The sequence below is a fragment of the Macaca fascicularis genome, chromosome 6 (genome assembly GCF_037993035.2).
Source record: "Macaca fascicularis isolate 582-1 chromosome 6, T2T-MFA8v1.1".
NCBI classification, from domain to species: Eukaryota; Metazoa; Chordata; class Mammalia; order Primates; family Cercopithecidae; genus Macaca; species Macaca fascicularis.
The window spans coordinates 138,273,245-138,288,899 of NC_088380.1; the positions used below are offsets into that span (position 1 = coordinate 138,273,245).

The following is a 15,655-nucleotide window of genomic DNA, read 5'->3' on the forward strand; positions in this document are numbered from 1 at the left end:
GCTTGAGCCTGGGAGGCAGAGGTTGCAGTGAGCTGAGACTACCACTGCACTCCAGCCTGGGCGACAGAGCAAGACCCTGTCTCAAGAAAACAAACAACAACAACAACAACAACAACAAAAATCCCTGTCTCAAAAAAATAAAAAGCTTTGGTATACTGAATGGTCAAAATAGTATTTGTAGTCCTTATTCTCTCTTGTAAATTGTTTTAAACTAAGGAAAGTTTTTTAAAACTAAGAAAGAAGAACATGAGAAGTAACTTCAACATTTACCATAGCAAAATAGAATATTGTACAAATACAGCAAAGCTGAATAATTTACTTTCATCCAGCAAACTGCTAATGCTTAAACATAACGTCATTATTATGTATGAACCCAAATTATAATGTAGAAAGTTTAAAAAAATTTACAACACAATGTCCTTCTTTCCATATATAGAACCCAGGACAAACAATGAGTATTTCAATATGTACAGTAGTGTTCAAAAGGAAGACATAAAATCTTCAGGAAGTATTTACAGGATTTTGAAAATAAACTTCCTAACAGTAATTACAACTGATCAAAATATGTCCTAAGTACTTACCACATGTAAGGCAGTGTGCAGTGTAGGAAATAAAGGTGAGTAACAGGACAATTTTTTATTTTAAGATTTTTTTTTCCTAGTCTAGTAACAAATACACATACAAATACAGCTATTATACAGAAGGCTATGAATGTGAGTAATGAACTATGAGAATTCTGATGGAGGAGAAAATAAATTTACCTAGAGAAAATCAGAAAGGATTCATAAAGTTGTCATAAAATAAACCCTGAAGGAGGATAAATTTTCAACTAAGGGAGATAGTATACAGGATAAAGGCATAATAAAATAAATGAGACCGGAAGTAGTCAACAATGTTTGATTTCTAGACACTGATAAATTTCTAGAAAACTTTGATAATAAAAAGAAGAGTAGACTTATAGGCAAATTTCAGAAAGTTGAGTAATAACTGGATAGTTTGAGAAGAGAGTCAATATATTACTACTGACACACCAAGAGACAGAGAAGACTAAGGAGAGACCAACAGATAGACTGAGAAGAGACACTCTAGAGAGCCTGAGTGATAGACAAAGGGAAAATGAGAGACACTAATAGACACCAAGAAAGATGACTGAGAGGGACAAAGAGGCCAGGGATGGGAAAAGAGAGAGGACACTGTTATGGACTGAATGCTTGTGTCTCCTCAAAATTCATATGGCGTCCTCACCCAACATATGATATTAGGGAGGTGGGAACTTTAGGAGGTGATTAGGTCATAAGAATGAAGTCCTCATGAATGGGGTTGGTGCCCTTATAAAAAGGACTGTGAAGAGTTCTCTTGCCTTCTTTCCACCATGTAAGGGTAGAGTGAGGAGTCAGCAGTCTGCAACCCAGAAGAGAGGCCTCACAAAAAACCCAAATACGCTAGGAGAAACAAAAGTTTCTTGTTTAAGGCACCCAGTCTACAGTACTTTGTTATAGTAGCCTGAACTAGACAAACACAAACCTGAAGGAAAAAGTAAAAAATATTTTGTTAGTGTTGAGTAAAGAGGCTTTGTGAATGTTGCCAAGCAAAGAGAAAAGCTGAGAGGGAAGAAGGAATACATCAGCAGGAGAGAAATTAATGAGACTAAATGAAGCATCATCCCAGAAAAGGTATGCAAGGAGAGTTCAAAAAACAGCATGAGTCAATTCTTACAGGGCTGTTTAACATAAAAAAGAAAAAGCTGCACAAACACACAATGAATAGCATTAATCAAAATTAAGAGTAAAGGAGAGGTCATATGTTGAAATTCAATAGGATACTATCAAATACAAAAAAAAAAAAAAAATTCAATAAATGCTTGCCAAAAAAGTAATCAAAAATAATCGAGATAATTAAAAAAAAATCAGCCTCAGCCAAGTTCTGCTGAGCTGTTGTTAGCAATCTAAATACAAATAAGACATGCTCACATTTGTAGTTAGCCTTGGATTTCAACTGTCTGCTTGACCATCTCCAATTCTGTGACTCTTAAGCATCAAACCACTCCTCAGCTATTCAAACTAAAATGTTAGATTCACCAAACATTTCCTTCTCCCTCAGCCCCAACATCCAGTTATTTTCTTCTGTCTCAGTCCCAATTATCCGGTTTGATAATACTGGAATTATCAAAATATTCAACATTAAAAGTCAACCAAATCAATAATGATGCTCACCGATACTGATATGTCCTCATTTTTTCTCTTAACACTGGAGTCAAACAAAACATTTCTCCCTCGTCTTTCACAGTCTTGATATACAATCAGTCGAATCTGGCTTGGATCAAACTCTGGTAAAGGCCAACTTGAAAGAAAAGTAAAGATCCATTAGAGTTACATTAATAAATATTCCATATACATTCTTAGAAATAAACCTATATAATAAAAGCCCAAAATTATCTTATTGTTAAATAATATATAGATCTTTATATAAAATATCACCAGTTCATGGCTGAAAACTTTAAAGTAAAAATAAAGGCAAAACAAAATTATTTTTATTTAAAAATAATAGTAGTAACTATCACTTAGTATATGTATAGTTATCCCATATCATTTTTAAAAGCATTAACTTAATAAATATACATAAGTATATTTAACATAATGAAAATAAGTACTGATTTCATGTGATGGACCAAGATGACATAATAAGGTTAACCCATATTTTTAAGTAGTTTTGTTACTATTTCTCCAATATGGAAATGTGAAAAATGAAATGGCTTTCGTTTAAATAATAGCAAAGGACTCACAAGACAAAAAACAAACAAACAAAAAAGTAGAAAGCAATCAAGTATAGTGAAAATTCTCATATGCTGTTGGTATGAATATAAACTGGCACAACTCCTCGGTGCAGTGGCTCACACCTGTAATCCCAGGACTTTGGGAGTCCAAGGTAGGAGGATCACTTGAGCCCAGGAGTTCAAGACTAACCTGGACAACATAGTGAGACCCCATCTCTACAAAAAGTTAAAAAAATTAGCCGGGCATGGCAGCATGCATCTGTAGTCCTAGCTACTTAAGAGGTTGCAGTGGGAGGATCGCTTGAGCCTGGAAGGTCGGGGCTACAGCAAGCTGTAATCATGCCACTGTACTCTACCCTGGGTGACAGAATGAGACTCTGTCTCAAAAAATAAAAATAAAAATAAATAAATTGGTACAATCTCTTTAGAAAAGTTTTTGAAAAAGTCTATATATAAAAAAGTTTTTTTGTGTGTGTATATATATCTGCATGTGTGTGTATACTTTATTATATACGTGTGTGTATACATATATACACACAAACGAATCCCAGTAAAAATGAAGTTGATACCAGCAATTCCACTCCAGAAAAATTTATCACAATGAATGAATTTCAGCTATAGGCAAAAATGGATAGACCACAAGCAAAAGAAGTCAGACGACGACTCACACACACACACACAGATAGCTACTGTATTTTTCTACTTATATATATAGAGGTTAAAAACGGGCAATGTTTGTCTAGGGGTGCATACTTAGTTTTTAAAATATAAAGAAAACAAAGTAAGTAACGACCTCCAGAGTTTGGAGAGTAATTACTTCTAGGAGTAAGGTGGAGGGAAAAGTGTAACCAGAAAAGGGACATAACAGGTGGGGCAATGACAACGTTCTGCTTTGACCAGATAGTGCTGACATGGATCTTTACAGTATGTATTTAAACAGTACATCACATTTGTTTTATGTACTTTTATATATCCATTACATTCCACAATTTAAAAGATTAATGGGGTGGATGAGGTAGGGAAGAAGGGAAAGAGAAAACAAACCAAATGACAAATATCCGGTGAACTGAACACAATACAAATCACAGGACAGCTGCTAAGAAATGGGAGAACTGACATGCCAGGAGCTGTTTCTTATTAGTTACAACAGGATATTCATTTTTCATAATTTCAACTTTCATACTCAGGAGTTACATCCATATATCTCATGATGCTGAGGTTTGGGGTACAATTGATGCTGTCACCCAGAGAGTGAGCACAGAACCCAACCATTACGTTTTTCAACTCTTGCCCTTCTCCCTCCTGCCTTGCTCTACTAGTCCTCAGTATCTATTGTTGCCATCCTTATGTCCAGGAGTATCCACTGTTTAGCTCCCACTTATAACTGAGAACATGTGCTATTTGATTTTCTGTTCCTGCATTAATTGACTCAGGATAACGGCCTCCAGCTGCCTCCGTGTTGCTGCAAAGGACAGGATTTCATTCTTTTTTATGGCTGTGTAGCACTCCATAGTACATATGTACCACATTTTCTCTTTTTTTTTAGTCAATTGTTGAGTCAATTTACTTAATAAAATATTATTTAGTCAATTACTGTAGTAGAAAGAAAGAGTAAAACCACAAAATACGAAAAAAGTTTAAGACAATGAAATGGGTCACTATATTCTCTTGCATTTATAACTATTCAGATGAATAACGAAGGAACAAAATATCATTTAGTCAATTTTTGAGAAAAATACCTGATTTTATGTTCTAAGGCATTTTGTAAAATAAGAAAATGATTATGCTAACTAGATATAAGCCTTGAAAATGAATACAGACATTTACTGATTAAGATATAGACTAGTTAGACCAGTTATCTAATTAACTTGGAACAAACAATAAGTTAGGACAGTAAATAGTAAAATTTCACAAGGGTCTCTGTATGAGTGAAACTGCTCCTTTAGGGTTTACCTTTTTAACAGGGGAACTAAAATATGAATCAGTTTTTTGTCTTTTATATTTAATTTTTTTTATACTTTATGTTCTAGGGTACATGAGCACAACGTGCAGGTTTGTTACATATGTATACATGTGCCGTGTTGGTGTGCTGCATCCATTAACTCGTCATTTACATTAGGTATATCTCCTAATGCTATCCCTCTCCCCTCCCCCCACCCCACAACAGGCCCTGGTGTGTGATGTTCCCCTTCCTGAGTCCAAGTGCTCTCGTTGTTCAATTCCCACCTATGAGTGACAACATGCGGTGTTTGGTTTTCTGTCCTTGTGATAGTTTGCTGAGAATGATGGTTTCCAGCTGCATCCACGTCCCTACAAAGGACATGAACTCATCCTTTTTTATGGTTGCATAGTATTCCATGGTGTATATGTGCCATATTTTCTTAATCCAGTCTATGATTGATGGACATTTGGGTTGGTTCCAAGTCTTTGCTATTGTGAATAGTGCCACAATAAACATACGTGTGCATGTGTCTTTATAGCAGCATGATTTATACTCCTTTGGGTATACACCCAGTAATGGGATCACCAGGTCAAATGGTATTTCTAGTTCTAGATCCCTGAGGAATTGCCACAGTCTTCCACAATGGTTGAACTAGTTTACAGTCCCACCAACAGTGTAAAAGTGTTCCTATTTCTCCACATTCTCTCCAGCACCTGTTGTTTCCTGACTTTTTAATGATCGCCATTCTAACTCCCGTGAGATGGTATCTCATTGTGGTTTTGATTTGCATTTCTCTGATGGTGAGTGACGATGAGCATTTTTTCATGTGTCTGTTGGCTGCATAAATGTCTTCTTTTGAGAAGCGTCTGTTCATATCCTTTGCCCACTTTTTGATGGGGTTCGTTTTTTCTTGTAAATTTGTTTGAGTTCTTTGTAGTTCTGGATCCTAGCCCTTTGTCAGATGAGCAGATTGCAAAAATTTCTCCCATTCTGTAGGCTGCCTGTTCACTCTGATGGTAGTTTCTTTTGCTGTGCAGAAGCTCTTTAGTTTAATTAGATCCCATCTGTCAATTGTGGCTTTTGTTGCCATTGCTTTTGGTGTTTTAGGCATGAAGTCCTTGCCCATGCCTATGTCCTGAATGGTATTGCCTAGCTTTTCTGCTAGGGTTTTTATGGTTTTGGGTCTAACATTTAAGTCTCTAATCCATCTTGAATTAGTTTTTGTATAAGGTGTAAGGAAGAAATCCAGTTTCAGCTTTGTACTTAAGGGTAGACAGTTTTCCCAGCACCATTTATTAAATAGGAAATCCTTTCCCCATTTCTTGTTTTTGTCAGATGTGTCAAAGATCAGATGGTTGCAGATGTGTGGTATTATTTCTGAGGGCTCTGTTCTGTTCCATTGGTGTATATCTCTGTTTTGGTACCAGTACCATGCTGTTTTGGTTAATGTAGCCTTGTAGTATAGTTTGAAGTCAGGTAGCGTGATGCCTCCAGCTTTGCTCTTTTGGCTTAGGATTGTCTTGGCAATCAGGGCTCTTTTTTGGTTCCATATGAACTTTAGTTTTTTCCAATTCTGTGAAGAAAGTCATTGGTAGCTTAATGGGGATGGCACTGAATCTATAAATTACCTTGGGCAGTATGGCCATTTTCACTATATTGATTCTTCCTATCCATGAGCATGGAATGTTCTTCCATTTGTGCGTGTCCTCTTTTATTTCATTGAGCAGCGGTTTGTAGTTCTCCTTGAAGAGGTCCTTCATATCCCTTGTAAGTTGGATTCCTAGGTATTTTATTCTCTTTGAAGCAATTGTGCATAGTATTCCATAGTACATATGTACCACATTTTCTTTATCCAATCCACCACTGATGGGACCCTAGGTTGATTCCATGCCTTTGCTATTGTGAACAATGCTGCAATGAACATACAAGTGCATGTGTCTTTTTGGTAAACTTGTTTTCTTTTATATACTCAGTAATGAGATCGCGGAGTCAAATGGTAGTTCTCTTTCAAAGTTGCTTGACAAATCTTCAAACTGCTTTCCACAGTGGCTAAACTACTTTACATTCCCATCAATGGTGTATAAGCATTCCCTTTGCCCCACAGCCTCACCAGCACCTGTTATTTTTTGACTTTTTAATAACAGCCAATCTGACTGGTGTGAGATGGTATCTCATTGTGGTTTTGATTTGTCTTTCTCTGATGATTAGTGATGATGAGCATTTTTTCATGTTTTTTTGGCAGCTTGGATGTCTTCTTTTGAGAAGTGTCTGTTCATAGCTTTGCTCACTTTTTATAGGGGTTGTTTTTGCTTGTTAAATTGTTTAAATTCCTTATAGATTGTGTATATTAGACTTTTGTCAGAGGTACAGTTTGTGAATATTTTTGGCCATTGTGTGGGTTGTCCACCAGGCACAATTCTTCACTTCCTTAAGAGAGCCTTAACCCTAACTCTGTCAACGTATGTGAAACTATGTATAACTGGCAACATAAAACATCTTCATCCCAAATTCTTGACAGAAAATATAATTCTAGTTTTCTTCTGTCTAATCAGCAAATGTCTGTGTGGTAGTAAATGATAAAGACCTACCTAGACATCCAGGCTAAAGCAGAGACTCCTCCTTAAACCACAATGACTTGCATCACACTCAACTGTTTCTACTAAATTATGCTTTCACACTATGCAAAGGAAACTGTAAAGGAACAGACTGACAAAGGATGAAAATAGGGAAAGGGGTCTCATGGAAACCAATGAAAAAGAATATTTTAGAAAAGAAAAAGAAATACCATGGCATGAACAGGTTTACATGTATGTTGATGACAGAATCTGAGGTCAAGGAGAAACACAACGCCTCTGAGGAAGTAAAGAACAGGATATAGAGCACAAGTGAAACGATTAGCTCAAAGAAAATAACTCTCACACTAGGATGGAAAGAAGGGAGATAAAGATGTACATGGGTGCACAAAGATTTGTAGATATGAAGGTAAGGTGCGGAGGGAATCCATAGCTAAGAGATCCATTTTCCTTGTCAAGCAGGTGAATGGAAGTAAGGGAAAGGTGGTAAGACGTGGGGATAGTAGAGAGTAAAAAAGATAATAGCGGTTGTTGGGAAATAAAATACAGTCATACGTTCTGGTCAACAACAAACTATATATACGATGGTGGTCTCATAAGATTATAATGCAGTTCAAAAACTCCCATTGCCTAGTAACACTGTAGCTGTCATCACATGGTAGCACAAAATATTGTTTTGTGGTGATGCTCATGTAAACAAACCTATTGCACTGCCAGTCATATGAAGGTATTATAGATACAATTATGTAAATACACAATACTTGATAACAAAAGACTACGTTGGCTGGGTGCAGTGGCTCACGCCTGTAACCCCAGCACTTTGGGAGGCCGAGGCGGGCAGATTATAAAGTCAGGAGATGGAGACCATCCTGGCTAACATGGTGAAATCCCGTCTCTACTAAAAAGTACAAAAAGAAAAAAAATTAGCCAGGCATGGTGGCATGCACCTGTAGTCCCAGCTACTCAGGAGGCTGAGGCAGGAGAATCGCTTGAACCCAGGAAGCAGAGGTTGCAGTGAGCCAAGACTGTGCCACTGCACTCCAGCCTGGGCAACAGACTGAAAAAAAAAAGACTATGTTACTGGTTTATGAATTTACTACACTTTTTGTCATTATTTTAAAGTGTACTCCTACTTACAAAAAAATTAACTGTGAAACAGCCTCAGGCAGATCCTCCAAGAGGTATTCCAGAAAAGGGCATTATTAGCATAAGAGCTGACAGCTCCATGTGTATTACTGCCTCTAAAGACCTTACAGTGGGACAAGATGTGGAGATGGAAGATAGTGATACTGATAATCCTGACTCTATGTAGGCCTAGATTAATGGTGTGTTTGTGTCTCAGTTATTAACAAAAAGCTTAAAAATTTTTAACTGAAAAAAGCTTATAGAGTAAGGACATAAAGAAAGAAAATATGTTTGTACAGCTGTACAATGTGTGTCTTAAGCAAAGTGTTACTACACAACAGTTCAACAGTTCAAAAGATTTTAAAATTATGAAGTTTATAAGTAAAAAAGTTACAATAAGCTAAGGTTAATTTTATTATTGAAGAAAAACATTTTTTAATAAATTTAATGTAGTCTAAGTATACAGTGCTTATTTATAAAATCTACAGTAGTGTACAATAATGTCCTAGGTTTTTCACAGTCACTGACTACTCACTCACTGATTCACCCAGTAACTTCCAGTCTCACAAGATCCATTCACGCTAAGTGCCCTAAATAGGTGTACCACTTTTTATCTTTTTTTTTTTTTTTTTTTGGAGATGCAGTCTCAGTCTGTCGCCCAGGCTGGAGTGCAGTGGTGCAATTTCGGCTCACTACAACTTCCGCTTCCTGGGTTCAAGTGAATCTCCTGCCTCAGCCTCCCCAGTAGCCAGGTTTACAGGCGTGTGCCATCATGCCATCACACCTGGCTAATTTTTATATTTTTAGTAGACATGTGGTTCCATCATGTTGGTCAGGCTGGTCTCAAACTCCTGACCTCAGGTGATCGGCCTGCCTCAACCTCCAAAAGTGCTGGGATTACAGGTGTGAGCCACTGTGCCCGACCGACTTTTTATCTTTTAAACCATATTTTTGCTGTACCTTTTCTATGTTTGGATATGTTTAGATACACAAATACTTACCATTTTGTTACAACTGTTTACAGTGTTCAGCACAGCAATATGCTGTACAAGTTTGTAGCCTAAGAGCAAAAGGCTATTACCATACAGCCTAGGTGTGTAGCCAACTATACCATCCATCTAGGTGTGTGTTACACTCTGTGATGTTTGCACAACAACAAAATTGCTAAAAATGCATTCCTCAGAACAGAGCCCCATCATTCACTAGTGCATGAGTGTATGTTGAATACAAAACATAAGATTTCCAGGCAACGCTGTACATCTACATAATGTTGAAGACTACGACCTAGGACGATGTACTGGCTGCAAACTACAGTTAGGTTATTTTCTCCAGTAGGACCTCATGGGCTTGAATTTGGATCAGACCATGCCAAGGTAAGGGTTTTGACAGGTATACGGAACAAAAGAAAAGAAAGGCTATGGAAATGGAGTAGAAGACTGACAAGAATACAGCTGAATTGATCTAAGCTAGTTAGGGAACACAGTGATGGAACAAGGATAACAGAAGAAAATGGAGGCAGTAGGGTCAAAGAGATAAAAAAAACGCAAAGGAGAGTGCAAGACAGACAGTACAAGGAATAGGAGGCTATAATTCACAGGGCAGGATCCTAGAATTTAAGATATTAGAGGTAGAATAGTTCATTTATTCATTAAATACAGATATGTAACTACTATGTGTCAAGCAGTGGTTAGGGCAAGACAAGAAAGAACCTGCTCTGGAAGAAAGATACAACAGTAGTTAAGCAAAGAAATAAATTAACATGATAATTTCAGGTAAGTCAATAAACTATGATAGAAGGTGGTAGTGAGAGAATGGTTTGTGTTGGGGGGAGGTATATTCTTTCTTTTTGGTTTTTGTTTTGTTTTGTTTTGTTTTTGACACAGAGTCTCGTTCTGTCTCCCAGGCTGGGTGCAGTAGCATGATCTCGGCTTACTGCAACTTCTGCCTCCTGAGCTTGAGAGATTCTTCTGCCCCAGCCTCCCAATTAGCTGAAATTACAAGTATGTGCCACCACACCCAGTTAATTTTTATATTTTTAGTAGAGACAGGTTTTGCCATGTTGGTCAGGCTGGTCTCAAACTACTGGCCTCAAGTAATCTGCCGGGATTACAGGCAGCACGAGCTACCACACCTGGCCAGTATATTCATTTTTTAAAAGGTGCCTAATATGGACAAAATTTTCTGGAAAAAATAAAAAGCTGGGCTTCGTTAGATATGAGGTCTTCTAATAGACCTTATATATAAGCAGTGATGCCATCTCATTTAGCCAAACTCCTTTGGTCTCCCAAACACCCAAAGAATAAAATCCAAGTTCCTTTTCTTAGATGTAAAGCTCTTCATGGGCTGGCCCAGATCTGCTTTTCCGGGACTCCTTTCATGTTACCCATAATTATCATCATACCGATCTTCTCAAAGGTGCCAAGACATATCAAGTCCATGCCTTTGTACAAGCCATGTCTTCTACCTGAAATATTCTCACTCTCTCTGGCAAACTCTTATTTATTCTTAAAGATCTAGCTCTAAATGTCACTTCCTCTATAAAGTTCTTATTCATTCCTCTAAGCAGAGTTAGCCACTGACTTTTGGGATTACACTTTACCTTAGATTATAAATCTAATAGTATCTTCATCAGATTGTCCTGTAATTTATCTGTTCACATGCCTGTTTCTTCCACTAGAAAAAAAAGCTCCCTGAGGGAAGATCTTATTCATCTTTGAATTTCCAGTCCCAAGCTTCGTAAATGAGTAAAACTACATATCCCCAAGTAAATGTAATATCATAGGCACTAAATATTTCAGGAGTGAATGGATTCCACAATCTGGAAAAAAAAAAAGAAAAAACAAACGTGCTTTCTTTAAAAAGTTAAAAGTCATGTCCATCAACTCATGAATAAACAAAATGTGGTATGTCAATACAATGAACTATCTGGCCATAAAAAGAATGCATACTACATGGATGAACCTTGAAAACATTAAATTAAGGAAAAAAAGCCAAACACAAAAAGGCTACGTATGATGATTCCATTTATACGACTTGTCCAGAATAGGCAAATCCATAATGACTGCAATGTGTATGGGGTTTCTTTCTGGGGAGATGAAATGTTCTAGAATTAGACAGTGGTGGTGGTCACCAAAAAACTTTGTAAATGTACCACAAACAAAAACAACAACAAAACAACCACCACCAAACGAATCTAAAACACTGAATCACGCACTTCAGAAGAGTAAATTTTATAGAATGTGAAGTATATCTCAGCAATAATAAAAAAAGCTTTATTACCAAACTTATTTGTGAATTTGTATTCTTTGCTAATTTAAAATAGGACTTTATGAAAAAGGTAAAATTATAAAGCTTCTATAAAGAAACACAGGTGATGGTGCCACCTTAGGTTAGACAAAGATTTCTTAAACCAGATACAAAAACTACTATGCATAAAATAAAAAATTGGTAAGTTGGACTTTATACAAATTTTAAACCTGAACATCAAAAAAAAGAGCTAAAAAAAAAAAAAAAAAAAGGCCAACCCAGGGATTGGAAGACAATATTTGCAATGCATATATCTGATAAAGCACTTATAAATGGCTAAGACAACTCCCACAAAGCAGTAAACAATAAACAATCCAATTTTAAAAGGGTACAGGTACAACTTGGGCATTTCACAAAAGGATATATATAAATCGATAATCAGTATGTGGAAATGATAATTAACAGTGTTAATCATCAGAGAAATGCAAATTAAAACATGGCCATGGCCAGGCACAGTGGCTCACACCTGTAATCCCGGCACTTTGGGAGGCCAAAGCAGGTAGGTGACCTGAGGTCGGGAGTTCGAGACCAGTCTGACCAACATGGAGAAACCCTATCTCTACTAAAAAAACATATAAAATTAGCCAGGTGTGGTGGTGCATGCCTGTAATCCAAGCTACTTGGGAGGGTGAGGCAGCAGAATCTCTTGAACCCGGGAGGTGGAGGTTGTGGTGAGCCACAATTGCATCATTGCACTCCAGCCTGGGCAACAAGAGCGAAGCATCATTTCAAAACAAAGACAAAAAGAAACAAACAAAAAAACATGGCCATAATCATCAGAATGGCTAAAATTGACACAACTAATAACACCAGTGATTGGCAATAATACGAAGCCCTAGGGACTCCCATACATTGTTAGTAGGAGTGTAAAAGTGTACAACCATTTTTAGAGTATTTCTTGGCAGCTATGATTCAGCAGTTCCTCTCACACGAATTTAACCAATAAAAATGAAAATAAATGTTCACAAATACTTTCACAGAAACGTTCACCGCAGTTTTATTTAACCCCAAATGCCACAGAGAATGGATAAACAAACTATGATATATTTCTACACTGAAATACTGCTCAGAAATACCAAGGAATGAATTACTGATCACACGGTAACAAAGATGAACTCAAAAACTACTGTTGCGTGAAAGAATCCAGACACAATGGGGCACATACTGATAATTCTATTCATATGTAGAAGAGGTAAAACTAATGGACAATGATAGAAATCAAAGCAATGATCAGGGGTGGGGAGTCAGGCGAATGGAGTAGAAATGTATACTAAGGAACTTTCCAGAGTGATCAAAATGTTCTTTATCTTTATTGCCATTGTGGTTAAATAGATGCATATATTTTTCAAAATAAATTATACATTTAAAATATGTGCATTTTATTACACGTAAATTATAGCTCAATTTTTAAAAGAGAAAGACTACTAAAAAAAGTAAAACTATATTAATCAAGTTACATTACATTATAGACATCTCATTAAAAGAGATTTTTTTTTTTTTTTTTGAGACAGAGTCTCACTCTGTCGCCAGGCTGGAGTGCAGCGGCGCAATCTCGGCTCACTGCAACCTCCACCTCCCAGATTCAAGCAATTCTCCTGCCTCAGCCTCCCGAGTAGCTGGGACTACAGGTGTGCGCCACCATGTCCAGCTAATTTTTGTATTTTTAGTAGAGACAGGGTTTCACCATGTTGGCCAGGATGGTCTCAATCTCTTGACCTCATGATGTGCCTGCCTTGGCCTCCCAAAGTGGTGGGATTACAGGCATGGGCCACTGCGTCCAGCCTAAAACAGACATATTAAACATTTACCACACTCACAGCATAATGCCAGGTACTGGGAATATTTCTCCTGTCACATTCTTTATGTATTCATTCATTGACTTAAAAGCGTTCATTCAGCATGTAAAGAAAAAGATGGCCATACCATGAAATGCTCAGTCTAACAGAAAAGACAGACAAATGATTTTATCAATGTGATACATGATATGACTGAGGCAAACTTACAATCTAGATAAGAGATGTGCATAGGCAGGTCAGGTAAGAGTTTACTGAAGAAAAACCATTAATTATATACAATAAATAATAAATAGTAACTAACACACCACATCTATTGTATGCCAGCTACTACTGTTCTAGGTGCATTACATCTTCTAATTCATTTAATTTTCACAACAGTAATTCATTTGATCTTTACAACAACTCTATGTGGCTGGTACTACAATTACCCCTACTTTACAGTTAAGAAAATTTAAGGCATAGAGAGATTAAACAACCTACCCAAAATAACACAGCTAGCTAGTAAATGTATCAAAGCTGGGTTTAGATTCCAGGCAGTCTTTCAGTCCATTATCTAAATCATTCTGTATGGCCTTGGCCTCTTGAGTAGGAAGTGATACTGCAAGTTTCAACTTCAAGTGATGGGCAGGGGAGAAGGGCATTCTCTTCTCTGGAAGAAGAAAATAGCATCTGCTGTAATTCTTAGTGACCCTAGCTCAGGAGTGTGCACTGAAGTAACAGGCACAGCTATAAGGGCGGGCTGGAGCATCAGATGAACAGACATAACTAGTTCAACACACACATACGGACTTCTTCATCCAGGCAATGAGTAAGCAAAAGTTTTAAACAATAGCTGACAAGATCACTCGTGCATTTTAGAAAATCAGACAGAAACTTGAAGAACTGATAAGACAGAGAGAATCCTGGAGAAAACAATGTTATACTCTGAACTAAGGAATAGCACTGAAAATAGAAAGTGATAGAGCTAGATCTTATTTAGAAGGCAGAGATAGGAACTGGAAGAGTATATGGGGAATAAAGGATGAAAATGGCTGACTCTCAGGTTTCAGATTTGATGACACGAGATACCATTAACCAAGATAAAGAATATCTTGGGAGGGGGAGTAAGTTGGGAAAAGGGTGTTGCCAGATTGAGTTCAAGGGGGCTGTGAGACAGCTGAAGAAAAGATGTGCAACAGATTGATGAAAAACGGTCTGGTGGCCGGGCACAGTGGCTCACGCCTGTAATCCCAGCACTCTGGGAGGCCAGGGTAGGTGGATCTCCTGAGATCAGGAGTGTGAGACCAGCCTGGCCAACATGGCAAAACCCCATCTCTACTAAATATACAAAAATTAGCCAGGCATGATGGTGGGCACCTGTAATTCCGGCTACTTGGGAGGCTGGGGCAGGAGAACCACTTGAACCTGGGAGGCAGAGGTCATAGTGAGTCAAGATCGCACCACTGCACTCAAGCCCAAGTGACAGAGCAAGACTTTACCTCCAAAAGAAAAAGAAAAAGAAAAATGGTCTGGAGCTCAGGAGAATGGCCGGGAATAGAGTTTCAGACACAGGAGTTACTGACACACAATTGGTAGTGAAACCTTCAGGGAGAACATATTAATTGAAAATAGAAAAGAATGTGAAGAACGAACAAACTAGAATTTTAGGATACATCACTATTTTAAGAACAGAGAGAAGAAAAGCAGAGAAGCCAGGGAAGATTAGTAACGACAGACTACTAGAGAGGAAAAGAAAACTCATGGTAAAGCAAAGTTACAAAAGTTAAGGAAGATGGGCCAGGCACGGTGGCTCATGTCTGTAATCCCAGCACTTTGGGAGGCCGAGGTGGGTGGATCACCTGAGGTCAGGAGTTCAAGACCAGCCTGGTCAACATAGTGAACCCTCATCTCTACTAAAAATACAAAAATTAGTCGGGCATAGTGGCACATGTCTGTAGTCCTAGCTACTCGGCAGGCTGAAGCAGGAGAATTGCTTGAACCTGGGAGGCAGAGGTTGCAGTGAGCCGAGACTGCACCACTCTACTACTCCAGCTGGGCGACAGAGAGACTGTCTCAAAAAAAAAAAAAAAGGGTAAGGAAGATGAAAAGAAAGGAATCACGTACAATGCAAATGTTGCAGAAAAACCAAAATTTATGAAGA

At 37.7% G+C, this 15,655-nt stretch overlaps 1 protein-coding gene across 6 annotated transcripts in view; it reads right to left on the minus strand.

Moving 5' to 3' along the window:
* FNIP1 (folliculin interacting protein 1) overlaps positions 1–15,655 on the minus strand; it is a 160,303-nt gene that overhangs the window by 96,813 nt on the left and 47,835 nt on the right. For all 6 annotated transcript variants that reach the window (XM_073994159.1, XM_005557703.4, XM_045394887.2 and 3 more), the window contains exon 2: positions 2,214–2,340. In XM_073994159.1, coding sequence (XP_073850260.1) covers positions 2,214–2,340 — 127 coding nt within the window. The remainder of the gene's footprint in view (positions 1–2,213; positions 2,341–15,655) is intronic.